The following is a 15,951-nucleotide window of genomic DNA, read 5'->3' as shown; positions in this document are numbered from 1 at the left end:
AATTTATGCATACATTATAAAAATATTATATAGAGAGAGAGAGTTGAGCTACTATATACTATACTAAATTCTTGATACAATCAAGTTTTCTGCCGTTAGATCTATTCTTTGATCATTTTCATTCGTTAGATTATACTATTCAACCAACTACCCACCCACTCAATCCTAGATGATCACTATCATCTTAACCATACATCTTTTCATTCAACGACCGAAAACTCGATAGCAAACATTTGGTACTGTACTATCGATACCTAGATAATCACTATCATTCTAAACGTATATTCTTTTATCCAACGGCCGAAAACTCGATAGCAAGCGTTTGGTATTATCGATAGTATAGTAGCATAATTATATATGTATTTTTTTACTTCTATTTTTTCAATACTCAGAAGTATGTGTAATTAGGGACCGTTTGGTTGCATGTAGTTCCAACTGTACTGCAGTTGTAATTGCATGTAAATGCAAATTTCGTATTTGATTTGATGTATTTAACTCCAACTGCTGCAGTAGGAACGGCAGGAGGAGGCCCAACTGCAGCAGTTCGAACTACACCCAAATTGGCCACAGTTTCAACTACAGCTGTTGGAGAGAGTAATTTTAAATAAAATGTATGCTTACCTCCTCAATATTTTTTAAACAAAAATTATTTTTTTTTTTACATTGGAGGTAATCTCACCATTATATATATAAAATAATAAAATTTTAAAAATTATTTCTCAACTGTATGTAACCAAATAAATTATTTATATTTGCAGCGCTTTCTACTATATCCAACCAAATAAGATTTATATAGTTATAACTGCTATATTTTTAACTATATATATCTTTAACTATACTATATTTATAATTATATCTAACCAAACGCCCTTTGGTGTCGAAACAACTCGACCAACAACAGCGAATGATTCGAATTTGTGAAAAAAAAAAAAATATTGACCATTGGATAATACTTTTAGTAAATGATAGTGTATCAAGTCAAAAATATTAAAAATTCAAGCTGTATTAGATGTATTCTGTAATTTGTTAAAGTGTTCCTACTGCATTATTATTATTATTTTTTTTTTTGCCTAAAAAATTGTAATACATTGTTTTACATAGCTTCTCATGCTGAAGTAATGTTTAAGTTAAAAAAAATAAAAGCGTTCAGTAACAAATCTTATATTTGGGAAATTGAATTCAAAATCTTATATTTGCGCTTGGAATGATGGACACAAGTAGCGGACCGAGTAATTCGACGCTACACGTGTCCCACTGCTACGCGTTCTTTATCCCCCCACAACCCCCACGTACCAAATTACAAAAAAATATCAGCCGTTGGATTCAAAATCACGCGGCCAAATAAATTTTGCACCGTAATACCTGATCAGAACCGTCTGATCAATATCCAACGGCCGGTAGCTTCGGCGATAGCAAGAAAAGACGTAGCCCACAATAATCTCTTTGTTCTCTCTCTCTCTCTCTCTCTCTCTCTCTCTCTATAGTTGCTATTATCTTTCTTGCTCTCTCCTCCGCAATTCGATCGCCATTAAAGCACCTCTCTCTCTCTTTCTCTCTCTCCATTCGATCCACTTCCCCCACCCCCTTCCCCCTCCGAATGTGGCGGCGCCACCACACGCCGACGCCGACGCCGTCGCCGTCGCCGCTTCCGGCGCTCCGATCGGCTCCGATCTCGCCACTTTAGGGCGCCAGCATTGGTCGCCACCATGGAGCCGCCGCCGAAGACGCGGCGGTCGCTCCGCTTGAGGATTTCTAGGGTTTCCTTTCCCGCCCCCTGGCCTCTTCTGTTCGATCTCGTGGCGCCCGCGCTTCTCGTGGAATTGGGGTCGGATTAGGGTTTCTGCGCCCGCCCCCATGGCCACGGGTCGGAGGAAGGGCGCGAGCCGGGGGAAGGCGAAGGACCAGTTGCGGCTCGGGGACTTGGTCTTGGCGAAGGTTAAGGGGTACCCTGCGTGGCCAGCGAAGGTGGGTATGATCTCTCGTTCTATATCGCTTGGGGTCGCGCCGCAGGGGGGGCGAAGGGTTTTTGATTCTTGGAGGTGTATTGGTTTTGGTTTTGATTTTGGTTATCTTGTTATTCCTATGGCATGTCGCGTCTCGCCGATTTTCTCTGGGGATTTGGGTAGCGTACGAGGGTTCTGGAATTGGGCTCTCATGGGATATTTATGCCTTTAGAATAATAAAGAATTTCTTGTTGACCTTTGGTCGGTTTGCGCCTTTCTTTCTTCTGTTATCATCTTGTTTCTTTTATTTCTGCATAAGAATCATTGAGACTTTGGGAATCATTGAGGCTCTGGGAAAAATGCTCCCCAAATTTAACCTACGGAATTTTAATGGTGCCATGTTGCTCCTGCCTAGTTCAATAAATACATTCCCTGTTGTGATATTTATATTGTAATAATCGAATTTTTTTTCTTTGATTCCACTTGTGGTCTTAGTTACATTCATTTTCTTGTACCATGAATTTGTGCAAAATTCTGTGGCTTCTGAATGCTTTACATTTAGTAGCAACGTTGTGTTTCTTCAGATAAGCAGGCCTGAAGATTGGGAAAGATCGCCCGATCCGAGGAAACAATTTGTTCATTTCTTTGGGACGAAGGAGATGTGAGTGATACCTGCCTGTCCTTTATTAAGCACCCCTTTTTGTCAAATTTAGCAATAGTTCGTATACATCCTAACCAGTTGTGTTGTTTTCCCCTGACGTTCCATGTTATTCAATGTTGTTTCTTTTAACCTCAAGTAGAAGAATTTGGTTATGATGGAAGATCAACTATGAGGAATGGTTGAGTAACTATACCATTTATGAAGTTCGTATCTATAGTTTGTTGTGGCAAACCATCTTGAATTTGCTCATTTCTGGAAGTAATAAAGTATCTTTAGAGATAAAGTTAAGACCTCAAAAACTTAATTGACTTTTTAAGGTGCTTTATAGTGTTGAGCATATTTGTCTAAGCATTCTTATTGAGTTCTCTTGAAAAAGAATTAACCTATTGATGGGGATGTTAGAAATGATCGTGATATGAGTGTGGAACTTATATAACTAATTGGATGTGTGCTGATTAGGAATGGTAGAGAAAGAGGCAGCTAAGACGGAGAGAATGATAGAGAAAAAGGAGTTTTGGATCCACTTAATGGTTGTCAGATTTGGTATGGCACCTAAGGGGAGTGGGAGGGGCTGATGGATCGGCATGATTTTTATGAATATTATTATATGTTGGATTTTAATTTCAACCTGATTTTGAATGTGTGAGCTTTAAATTAGCTAATTTTGACCTGGTTAGACCTAATGGTTTTCTGCTTGTTCCTGTAAACAAGTCATTGAACTTAGTTTTGTTATCCAAGCTCCTAAATATGTTCAGCTTTGTATATGATAGTGGCCGTAGATGCCATTGAATATTAGGAAGCATTAGCTTCTCTATCCAGACATTAATGTTGTTTTCTTTGTACCTTTCAGCAATACAAACTATTTTATGGGCAAATTTTATATGGTTACAGTATTAACTGTTATATCTATTTTCATTCAATCAACTGGAGAATTTTATATTGTTTGCTTTGGCTAACTGCCTTTGTGTACTGTCTCTTTTCAGTGCTTTTGTTGCTCCAGCTGATATTCAGTTATTTACGAATGAATCAAAGAGTAAGTTGCTTGCTCGCTGCCAAGGTAAAACGGTTAAACATTTCGCCCGTGCTGTGGAAGAGATTTGCAAGGCTTTTGATGAACTTCAGAAGAAAAAATCAGGTGACTCAGGGGAGGATATTGATGCCTCTGGCTTTGGCCTCATATCTTCTCCAATCGATGGAGAAGAAAGCAAAGATCCCATAGAGGACCTTGAAAACACGCATTTAGAAGGCCAGAACAAGAAAGTTGAATATAAAGAAAGTGATAACTCCAGTGATGAGTTGAAAGGTCTGGATTGTGGCTCAAGAAATCATAGTGGTGTAGTTGAAAAGGACTCTTTTGACCTCTCAGATTTGAAAAAGAAGAAAGAGCATGAGGGCTCTCCACCTCTTTCTGGAAATGATACTGATCTAAAAGGTGAAGAACAGAAGGTTGTAGAAAATGGTCATCAGACAAAAGAGGCGGTTCCTGAACAAAAAGATGTAGTTCTTGCTCTACGAGCGAAAAGGAATCGTGAAATAGGAAAGCATTTAAAGTATTCAGACAGAAAGGCTAGGAAGCATGGTCGACATGAAGAATTGCCCAAAAATGTTAGTAAAATAGATTTTACCATGGAGAGCAAGAAGAGATCAAAGAGTCCAAGCTTTATGAAGAGACGCTCAGATGAGAAGAAAACATTGAAAAGTGATCTTATCAAGGATAAATCGGATAGTCTCAAGAGACATGTAACTGAAGGGTCATTATCTTCTACTGGTTCTGGAAAAAAGTCTCAGCTTGGAATTAGAAAGCAGGGACTGGACAAGACTGAAGATTCACGGCCAGTTAAAAAGTTGAAACCAGAAGAGAAGGGAGGTGATATAATTAAGAGCTCAGCTAAGAGCGATTTGTTGCAAATAAATTCAGAAAGTAAAGATGCTTATGCCACGAAAGGTAGCAAATCTGCAACCCCTGCAATTTCATCACATATTGATAAGATCCAGGCATTAGGTGGTAAGGCTGTGTCTCCTCTATCAAAGCAACCCAGTAACGAGTTGGAACAAGCACCTAACTCTGCAACAAGAAGTGCCAACGATACGAGCGAAAAGGTTTCTCATACTGTGAAGGAAGTTATGGCTGCTGTCAACAGGTCCTCCACTAGCAATTTGCCTGCCAGAAGAAGATCATGTCGTATTGATGATGATGATTCTGAAGAGGAAGAGCAGAGAACACCAGTTCATAAAGAAGCTTCTGCCAAAATGATCTCTAAGCATTCAAAAACACCACATCCTGCTGAGAAATCTCAAATGCATTCTGAAAGAGGCAGGCGTTCGCCATCTAGTGTTGACAGTTCTCTCATTAAAAATTCAGTTTTGGCAACAGATGATATATATCGCAATGTTAAGACACCACCTGTTGAGGTTGGACATAATTCTTCATCTCTTACTCCTGGAAAACAGGATAGAAAGGTTGAAAAAGCTGTGGAGAGAAGGCCAACCATTATCTCACCAAATACAGCTGTTCATTTAGGTGATACAACTCGGTTAGCTGACCATAAATCCAGTAAGTCACATTCAAAAGCATCTGCGTCCATCCCAGTTAAGAAAGCTCACGCTAGTTCTGCCAAACTCGTAAGCCAGACTTCGGAGAACTTAGACCATTCTCATAGTCAAGCGGCCCCAGAAAAGAGTAGTTTGCTTTCCAAATCAGATAAGCTGAAGGTGAATACAAAGCCCAGCTCACGAACGAATGCGATGGCTGAAAATAGGTCAAATGTTAACTTTTCAGCTGAGCGCAATATAGAAAGGGATCCATTTGAGGGTGAACGGTACAGAAACTACTCTGGCTCCTTTCTTTTGATATACAATTATATGGTTTTATAGATGTTTGGTTCTCATTCTTTTTGTTCATCAATAGTTAATTTATCTGAATCTGTTGCAGATCAGAAGGTAATAAAGAAAAAGCGGGGGGCATCCAAGGTGATTCTACATTTTCAGATTCGTTCAAGTCAATGAAGGATCTTATTGCAGCTGCTCAGGCAAAGAGGAGAGAGGCACACTCACATGACATAACTCATGAAAATGCTTTTCCCACCTCACTAACTACACCACATGTGATGCCTGGAAGCAGTCGAAGTCCTGTTTCATCACCCCCTCCAGTCGCATCAGGAAATTCTTTTAAGGACCCAAAGGATGCATATGTTTCAGTACCTTATGAATCTCCATCTGAACAAGCTCGGCAAGTTGCATCAGCAAAACAAGTAGATCATGAAGAATATGAGCACAGATTGAGTCCTGGGTATAGAGCAGCAGGGGGATCACTGAGTGGTGGAACTGAGGCTGCTGTTGCACGTGATGCTTTGGAGGGAATGATAGAGACTTTATCAAGGACAAAGGAAAGTATAGGGCGTGCAACCCGTCTAGCCATCGAGTGTGCCAAATATGGCATAGCAAGTGAGGTGAGCTGACTTGCATGATTTTGCTGCATGCAGGCACGCATACACATAGCTGACATTTTGGATAAGATTTTATTTTGAATTATGGTTGCCATTTTCATTCTGAATATCACTTTATTAGGTTGACCGATTCTTTGGTTTTAATAAATTTGTGGTACATAAATTTGATTCAATTTATCTTATTGGTTTGCTTTTATTCGATTGAGGCACTTGCATTTTCTGCTTTCAAAGTGGATTTAATTGTTAAGCGTACTTGATCCGATCTAGTGCTTTATGGCTAGCTTTTCCTAGTAATGTGTTTGATATATATGATTTTTAAAAGAAAACAAAATTACCCTGCCAGTTTGTACAATTCTATTTTATTCAAGTTGCTTATATTTTGTTTCTTTACATGATCTACGTTCTTACATGACAAATTTGTCTTTCTTCCACAAAAAGTACATTTTTTTTAGCCTTTCCCAAGTTCTTAATTCTATGTGCTGCAATAAGCAGCAATTCTGAATTTTTCATATATTGATAATGCAGATTGTAGAACTTCTCATACGGAAGTTGGAGGGTGAACCCAGTTTTCATCGGAGAGTTGACCTCTTTTTCCTTGTAGACTCTATAACCCAGTGTTCTCATGCTCAGAAAGGTTAGTGTTGTGTGATGATTGCATTTAAGAAGATTTGTTGAAGTGGCATTATGACATCTCACATATTTTTCAAGATGAAACTGTAAAATCAAATCATGGCTACACTCTACTTTATTTTAGCTTATTATGAATTTAATCTCTTCTAGATCAAATTCCCAGTTCATTGTTTACCTATTTATGTAGTGAGATTACCTTGCTATCCACTGCATTTCTGCTGTTTAGCATTGTGATATTAATTTATGCGGTGGGATGAAATATTGCTTGCCCAGTCCTTCCAGAGCGATATATATGCTGTACTATGAAATATTGCTTGCCCAGTCCTTCCTGACCGATATATATGCTGTACTCTTCAAATATTTATTACCTTACAAAAAAATGATTAGGCATTGCGGGGGCTTCGTACATTCCTACTGTGCAAGCAGCATTACCTCGTCTTTTAGGTGCTGCTGCTCCGCCTGGAGTTGGTGCTCGTGAGAATCGCCGACAGTGTCTCAAGGTGATAGTAGTTCTTTCTAATCTTTTTTTTTGTTCTATCTTCTTTCCCTTTTTTTATTTCTTACTTTCAGTTTGTAACAGGCATCCTGTCGGTTAAATAATTATGTTTTGCAAATTATTTTTAGGTTCTGAGATTATGGCTTGAGAGGAAGATTCTGCCAGAATCACTTCTTCGAAGATATATGGATGACATTGAGGTTCCAAATGATGATGCAAATGCCGGGTTTTCTCTTAGGCGTCCATCTCGAGCTGAGCGTTCCGTGGACGATCCAATTAGAGAAATGGAGGGCATGCTTGTTGATGAATATGGAAGGTAGTATATTCAATGTCGTTGTCCCTTTATAGTCACTCTGTTAAATGTTAGATACTTTATTTCTTCATCATGTTCTGCTCCTGGATGCATGTGTGACGGATGTTCTTACAGTGTTTTCTTCTAGTGACTTCTTAGCAACGGATATAATTTGGTAAGAGAAATGATTGAAGTTCCTCTTGGTTTGTTTGGTGATATGTACAGAATGGAATATACAATTCCAGAAATCTAATTCTGTACCTTTTCTTATCTTCTCCAGTGAAAGATAGGCGAAGTAATTGAGGAAGTTTATCCTATATAGTAATTTTATGGAGACTAAACCAATTGGCTGGCTTAATAATCAGAAACCATTTTGAACCTGGAGTGAGTTCACAGATTCAATCCTTAAATTCAAGTTTTATGGTTTTAGAATGGATTATATGAACTTAGTAACTTCAAAGAATCACAGCCTAAAATTTTGATAACATACTTTATAGCTTGGGGGTAAAAGATAGCATTATTTTGAACGAGCTTAACAATCTATCCATCAACCATAAACTTTTGAAGTATGTAGAGACAGAGTCCATGTCGCTTTACATAGATGTGCATAGAGATTTTGATGGATATCCCTGAGCTCACAGATCGCGAGGTGGGTATGGTGCTCAGAAAAAGGTGGCATAATTCTATTGGTTGTTCCAAAAGCACCCTCTCTCTGTATCATCATGTTTGTACATAGTATCCTGTGGCACCATAATATTGCATGATGTTTTTTTTATTGGGATTGCATGTTGGGCTGGTGATTGATTTAAATTGTCTTTGATAAAGCTAGGTTTTCCATTATGCAGGATATTGATTATTCTTACATTCATATTCTTATATCTTTCTTTTCAGCAATGCTACTTTCCAGTTGTCGGGATTCTTATCATCACATGTTTTCGAAGACGAGGAAGATCTTCCTAGTGCTATAAAGACGACGGGCAATTTCTTATCAGTTGAAGGTGGTAGTGGTTCAGAAGATCAAGAAAATGGTCGTGCCATTACCCCGGTCGACAGACGTCGTCCGCTATTGGAGGATTCAGATGCTGAAATGGAAATGGAAGATGCTTCTTCCTTATCTAGAAATGAGAGGGGTTTGTCTGTGCATAACATGAGCAATACTCTGCAACCCCCATTAAGCAACCAGATTGAGCTCCCCCCTCTACCAGAGGGCCCTCCTCCCCTTCCATTGGATTCCCCACCACAACCGCCGCCGTTGCCTCCTTCTCCTCCTCCTTCCCCCCCTCCTCCGCCATCATCACCACCACCCTTGCCACCGTTATCACCATCTCCACCACCCCCTCCACCACCGCCTCTGCCATCTCTCCCACCACCTCCACCTCTTGCGCCTTCATCCCCACCGCCTCTGGTTTATCACCCTTCTGTGCAGGAATATTGCAGGACTCCAAATGTAAGTCTTTATGCTTCTCACTTTCAGAAAAGAATAGAAGCCTTTATTTGTTTTGCGCCTGTTGCCCATATGATTTACTAACACCTATCTTTTATAATGCAGGGCAACCAGGTAGCACAACTAGCGGGAAACACTGCGATGCCTGGGCTAGCTAATTCTGCTTTCCAGAATGAAATGATTCTACCACAGCCTAACAACTTTATGGCAAGCGGAGTATGCAACCCACACCATACAGCAACCTTCACTTCTTCAAGGCCATCCATCTATGGACATAACGATGTTTATTTAACATCCCAGAACTCTCATCCTAACCAGCAATTTCAGCATAATAATGAACCCCTTCATCAAGGATCTTTCCATATCCTCCCACCTTCACAAGCACCGCTTCCTTCTCATTCCCATCCCACGGCCCAGCAACCGTCATATCATTTCTCACATGTGAACTCCATGGGTCAACAGAATGTACAGAAGCCTTATAATCCTTACACCATGCAAAATTTTTCTAGCAGTCACAGGCAACATGTTCCGGATGAACAGTGGAGACTGCTGTCTCATGATGTAAGTCCAGATAATCAGAATCAACCTTGGTTAGCGGGAGGGAGAGTGCCATCATGCTCAGGAGCCCCCTATTTGCAGGATGGTATGTTTGAATTGTGGGTTGTCTGTGAAAATTGTTTGTACATATATAGAGATATGCACATGCACATAAAGAGGCATTTTTGCAGAAATGGAAAAGGCTTGGTATCTCCACTTCCAATATGTTAAATGACTAATTGCTGATTTTTTGAGGGCATTCTTCCTGCAGGATATTTGAGGCCTAACATGGATAGGCCATCTTCGGGTTCTATGAATTATCAACTTCAGTCGCATAATTCTATGCCATCTGCAGCATCTCTTCCAGGTTATTTATCTTTTGAATATAGGGCCTTTAATTCTGCTTGTTATTTAATTTTTAATCCTTTTTGGTATTCTTCCAGGCCATGTTCATCCCCAGATGTTACCAGGCAGGCCAGATATATCTGCTTTAAATTGTTGGAGACCTGCTTGATTTTGTTAAACCCATTTTGATTATGGTAAACTTGATGCTTCAGTACTGTACTTCGGCTTTTCATTCTGAGAAGCTGCCGCCGATATATGCACCCTTGTGTTGTTCTGAATAGCACCCCCTTGAAGCCTTCTAAAGTAGCTAATGAGCTTATTTCTCATCACAGATGTAACATTGCATCTTAAACTTCCTAAATTGATGGGGACTTATGCATCTCTGACACCCTTTTACAGATCAGTCATAGGATGTGTGGATGCTGGATTTGGGTACATACGGAGGTGTTCCTTTCTTTCCTGATACATACTTTATAATGGTCAAATGCTGTTGAGGATGGTGATGCAATCTGCCTTACTGCCATGCCAGGACTTTGTAAATTGTAATTTTGTCTTGAGAGCTACATACAGCAGACAACCACTGCTATGTGTAAGGCCAAGTTTATTTACGTACTAAAGAACACAAGTTTCTGACTATATTTGAGTTGAATACAATGCTGTTTCTCCTGCGTTTTTTTTGTTTATTTTCTAACTAGAGGAACTCTGTTTGCGATATTGCTGGTTTATCGAGAATGTTGATCAGTGTACATTTTGGGATTTCACAGCTTCAGCAATAAAATAATTTCTCTGCATGTATAATCGGAATATATCAACCAGCTAATTTGTTTGCATTAAAAGAAAAAAATCGCTGTGCTGTTCGCCTGTGGCACAGGCGTGTGCCATCCTATGTCCATACAGCGCAGCGCGTACGGCAGCACATTCCAGCTTGCCGCTGGCATGTTACTTTTGTGCCAGTTACTTTTGGAACAGGATTTTGCATTTTTTTTTTAGTTTTGAATGTGTTTTTATGTAGTCTTCTCTATTAAATTGGTGGAATTTATCTGAATGTTAACAAACTTTATTGAATATGATATATAATGCCCATGAACTAATGGTGCTTACAGTAGGTAAATTTTTCAGTTCTACTGATTAGTTGTCATATTTTCATTAAATTTTACTTGAAGTACTTGGTTTCATTGGAACTGTCGGTAACAAATTGGGGAATTAATCTTTTCCCAAATTTACCTTCAATTTCAACAAATTGAATCAACCAAATGAATAAATCATAGTACAGAAGTGCTTGAAAAGAAAGTTCAAGCTCCTTTTCTTTTGGGAAAAAAAAGAGTGGAAAAGAGGGTTTCTGTGCTATGCCGCAGCCAGGCACATGGGTTTATCGTGCCAGTACTTTGTTGGCAGTTGGCACAATACCTGCCGCTCTGTGCTAGCTGGTTTGGCCGGCGCAGTAACTAATAAGTTATTTAAGGTGAATTTGGTGGGCGTGAGATTGTGCTTTAGTTTGCTAGTTCCTTGGTTCCTTTTTGAATTTATACTACAATAGAAATTGAGCAATGATCCTTTTTGAGCAGTACAGGAACATAACAATCTGATGGCCTGATACATTTGTCAGATTTCATTTCCAAACTCATTTAGGTTTTGCTTGGATGTCAGAACAAGTTATCTAGTGATAGCTTGTGCCATATTGGGATTTTCTTTTATGATTGCTATCCACAAGTTTGTTTGTTAGTCAATTGCTAAGTCGTGATGGTTATGTTTTTTCAGGATAACCTATGGCATTGCAAGTTATATATGGTTTCACCTATGAAGTGATTTATAATATTCCAAGAAAATGACTTGAAGGTCGCATATTCTATGTCATTGTTAACTTGCAACCAGCTCTTGAGTAAACAAGAGAGATGTGCAGCACAAGATGGTCATGTTAAGGTAGTTTCTTCAGCATATCTCTTTTTTTTACTCAGGACATATGGTGATTGATTGATGGGGAGTATGTAAGGAGTGTATGACAACCTACAGCTTAAATAATCTTTTTTTCCAAAGTAGGGTAAATCATCTCGTGAAGGCAAACTTGCTATTCTAAAAGATCTCACAATAGCTGAAAATCAAGCTCCCAGGCTGCAGTCATATAAAGAAATCCCCATATTGTACGGGTTTTCCCCGATAAATTGTTCTGACACAAACAATTAATATCTTGTGTAACTTTTTTCTATTGTAGTAATTATATTTCTTGTAATATTCTGGCCAAATTTGTAATTGTTGTTTCTTTTATTATCTGCCGTTTTCTAGAGGCCAATTGTTTTTGCTCAGGGAGTTAACTTGTGAGAAATATGGTCTTGCCTGTTGGAAGTCAACTTTCACATTAGAAGACTGGGGAAACCTATGTTTCTAGATGTCAATATGGTTCAAGTTGTCAATAACTATGTCTCAGAAGTTATCATAACAAGGTGTAGTCATACTTGCTAGATATTGAATTATTCTGCAATGCCACAATCATTGTAACTTCGATGTTCTATCTTCTTCTTTTTTTTGGCTTTGTGTAGTCTATATTACACTTATTCCTCTACCTGTTAGCAGATGCAATCACTGAATATGACTTCTATATTCCTTTTTTGTTAATACTTGGCAGGTGTGTTGTTCGTTAATTCTCAGTCATGCTAATATGTTGTAACGTAAAGCGTTGGGCTATAATAGGGCTTAATGCATGAAATACCATTCCATACAAATAATTTATTACCTAGTTATTCAAGTGCCTCAAATTAACCTGCTTTTCTAAGTTCTTTTTCTCTCTTTTCTATTTAGTATCTTCAGTAGTAACTAGCATGGTTAATATGTTTTATTTATGTTCCTATGTATATATATTTTTTACTAATAATGACAGCAATGGAAAGAAACTTAGCTTTTGCTTCAGTATGCAAGTCTTTTACCTGAAATATTACTTTGCTTGTTTGGTTTTTCCTTGAAATCTTGATTCCATGACTACTTTGAGCTTAATAACTTTACAGTCTTTGGAAGCATTGCCTTTCTCCTACTTTGCTGCTTTACTAATGAAACTTTTTTGTGTGCGTGATAGTTCTTAAAGTTTATGAAGCAGTCTTTCTAATGTAATTTAATTTGGTTTACTTAACAGAAGTGGAAATCCTAATGAGCCACTTTGTTTCTGTAGAAATTTTGGCTTCTTTATGAAGACGTTACTTGTCTATATTTGACTTATTTGTTTTGCTTTTGTAACAAAGTTTCGCTCATGGAAGAAAAAAGGAGACATTTAGTCAACAATGGTACTTTTTATCAATACCTTTTGGATTATGCAGTTGTAGAGTCATTTCTTTGAGAAACTGGTGATATTCTTAATATTTACCTAGGAGAAAAATGAAAATGTCGATCTATCAACTTATAGATGCATATATTTTCTGCTTTCTGGTGATAATATAAAATATAGTAATAGAAAACTATGTTATTGACAGGAGTGCTGACAAATAGGTTTGGATCTTGCAGAATATCATTGATGACTATTATTAAGCCCTGTTCACTTGGCGGTCCTTTTGTATTTCCATTCTGCAATTGTGACTCACTATTTCTTACACTTTCTTGAACTTTTGAGTTGCAAATAAACCATCCATATGCTAGAGTTTCTATGTCGGTCCAAGAATACTGCAGGGTGTACTCTGTTTTGGATGCCCTTCCCATTATAGCTACTTTCTCATTTTATAGATCTTGGTACATATTTTGTCATGCATACTCTGTTTTTTTTTAATATATATTGGCATTCTAAATGTAATTGTAGATGGTTAAGGACTGGAAGAATTTGACCAATCATGGAGCAAGTTTTCTTTTGTCACTTTGTGATTTTTTTTTTTGGCTGATTTAGATACATAATTCCTGCAGTCATTTTTTCTATAACTCCAAGTTTGGGAAGTTACTGTTTGAGAGTTAATAGTTCTAAACTTATTGAACAGGATGCAGCCTTCAACTGATTGATTGGCGGAAAATATCCCTGTTTTTACCATTTTAATTTGGTAGAACTTACTAAGCAAGAATTTAAGTACCGTGGCACGGGATTGTGTTGGAAACTTGCCAGCACGGTACGGCATCATGCGTGCCAGGCCATGCCAATGCATGTCCGTCACAAAAAATATATATGTGCTGTCACGTAATGGCATGAGATATTTTCTTTAGCAGCAACATATGTCAATTATTTATTATGTATTTTTATCAAATCTTTTGAACTTTATTGAAAAAATTACTTACTAATTTCAAGAATAGAGAGTTTTGAATCGTGCCATCCGCACCGGAGCTATATCGTGCCGATATCTTGCTGGTACGATACGGCACGGTGGATACGGCCCGTGCTGATAGGCACTTTAATTCTTGTTACTAAGTTTATGAAGTACGAATATGATCAAAGGGGTTCATAGTGTATATCCAGAATATAAAACGTAAGAGGTATATATGGATGTATAATGATCAGCAGTTCTTTTTCACTCGAAAAGAGAAATCAGTTTGAAATTATGTCTAGTTTGCTAATAATACATTGAGAGTCATATAATAGTTGCTTCTGGCATTCAGTCTTTTAGCCACATATAGTTTGTGAAAGGTTAGTTTCAACAAGCTAATGAATTAATTATCTAGTAACGACCAATTATAAATTTCCGAGAATTAACAAATACAGTAGAAGTTTGTAAATGCAGCAAGAGCTTTAGTCACACCAGCAATTATTAATTTATACTTTTATACGTATTAATAAAGAACGATGCTCAATCCATATGTGTAGTATATCATGAATAGGTCACATCCACTTATGCAGCTGCATGGAGCCATAAACTGCCCCTTGGAACAATATGTGATTGCCTGTACACTTTATAGGTTATTCCTATACACTCTTTAAATTCATGTGCTTCTAACAGTTTGTGAACAAAATTTATTCCTATTTTAGAAGTTAAATCAACACTTTGATTGTGGCAGGTGTTTTCTTTCTCATACTATACAGTCACTTATCTCTCTTGTTCCTACAAGTAAACTCCACAAGCACAAATAAGTGCATTTTGTGTTTTTTTGTTTTGGTTGTATGAGTCTCTTTTGGAACTGCTTATGATGTTTGAACTGTTGTAGGTTCCAGTTAGAAGACTTGTCTGGATAATTTAAGAGCTCATGTAGTATGCATTCCTAGAGACTGTGAGTCATGGAATAAGACTTTGATCCTGTTCAACTACCATGGAGGCTCAGGTACAGTTCTTTGAAGCTTAAATATGTCAGGCCATAGGGAGGTTGGTTCTTATTTGCTTAAGTACTTCCTTCTGCTTCTTATTCTTGTTAAATTTATTGCAATATATGCTGTCCAAAAGATGATGATTAAGCATTTGAGGTTTAATCCTTTTGTTGCTTGTGTAATTTATCTGATTTATCATATTAATATGATTTCTAGATATGCGGCAGCAGTTCTCTATGTGTTCTATTAACCTATTTTGTCGTTATTCCACAATTTGTCTGGGTTTGGAATCTGTTGCTGCCATCTAACTAAACAGAGTATATGCTTTAGCTTTCTTGTGTATGGAACTTCTGTATTACCTGCATTTATAGCCCTAAGGCAGCCTATATTTAATGTCAAGTTTAATATTTATATATGCAGTTCTTACTTTAACAACCGAACTTCCAAGAGAGATTCATTTTTCTGGCTTTCGGCATAAGAGATAATTCCACTGATGTTTAGGTTTCTTTCGAATATCACATTACTATTAACATATGTACAGTTCAGTTTATACGATCTTATTACTTTGAAGACTTACTATAGGAAGTAGGAAGGTGTTTTTTCTAGATTAAATACTTGGCATTCACTTGCATAAGTTCTTAGACAGCGGAGGAAGAGTAGGCCTTCTGTTTTCGGAAATGTAGTGCACTTGCATCGCAGGCCAAACTTTGATTTCGATTTGTGCAAATCGGTCATTCACTCAATAAGTTCATATTTGTAGCAAAACATGCATGTCGCAGTTCAGCTATATTGCTTGCATCTATTAGAAGATGATTTAGTCATTTCTTTGCACCTATTGTTTCAAAGAGATCTAAGATATAACACTATTATGTTATACCGTCCCAACTGCTTAATATCTTCCAAATTCCTGACGAAGCTGCAGCTAGTAGCCCATACGCTCACCTTTTATGTCACTATCTG

General features: G+C 37.9%; 1 protein-coding gene across 12 annotated transcripts; it reads left to right on the top strand.

Moving 5' to 3' along the window:
• On the top strand, window positions 1,718-15,208 carry LOC109729047 (ENHANCER OF AG-4 protein 2). 12 transcript variants are annotated; one of them, XR_002221186.1, is made up of 15 exons: window positions 1,718-1,965; window positions 2,528-2,604; window positions 3,588-5,423; window positions 5,537-6,053; window positions 6,576-6,684; window positions 7,068-7,180; window positions 7,305-7,492; window positions 8,360-8,915; window positions 9,018-9,555; window positions 9,721-9,816; window positions 9,893-10,383; window positions 11,553-11,714; window positions 14,590-14,648; window positions 14,748-14,797; window positions 14,895-15,208. XR_002221186.1 is itself a non-coding variant. In XM_020259670.1 (11 exons), the coding sequence occupies exons 1-11, from the start codon at window positions 1,855-1,857 to the stop codon at window positions 9,961-9,963; spliced, it is 4,212 nt and encodes a 1,403-aa protein (XP_020115259.1). In that variant the 5' UTR covers window positions 1,718-1,854; the 3' UTR covers window positions 9,964-10,555. The 12 variants fall into 12 exon arrangements, 1 of the variants encoding a protein (XP_020115259.1); XR_002221190.1 differs by lacking the exons at window positions 14,590-14,648; window positions 14,748-14,797 and having other exon boundaries at window positions 9,893-9,988; window positions 10,194-10,383; XR_002221189.1 differs by lacking the exons at window positions 14,590-14,648; window positions 14,748-14,797 and having other exon boundaries at window positions 9,893-10,097; window positions 10,194-10,383.

The sequence above is a fragment of the Ananas comosus genome, linkage group 25, assembly GCF_001540865.1.
Source record: "Ananas comosus cultivar F153 linkage group 25, ASM154086v1, whole genome shotgun sequence".
NCBI lineage: Eukaryota > Viridiplantae > Streptophyta > Magnoliopsida > Poales > Bromeliaceae > Ananas > Ananas comosus.
The sequence above is the reverse complement of the archived record's forward strand: the minus strand, read 5'-3'. Positions and strand labels throughout refer to the sequence as shown.

Coding starts and splice junctions, on each gene's coding strand:
- LOC109729047 (XM_020259670.1), top strand. CDS start 1,855: ATGGCCACGGGTCGGAGGAAGGGCGCGAGCCGGGGGAAGGCGAAGGAC. Junction 5,424..5,536: donor GATCCATTTGAGGGTGAACG/GTACAGAAACTA, acceptor AATCTGTTGCAG/ATCAGAAGGTAATAAAGAAA. Junction 9,817..9,892: donor ATCTGCAGCATCTCTTCCAG/GTTATTTATCTT, acceptor GTATTCTTCCAG/GCCATGTTCATCCCCAGATG.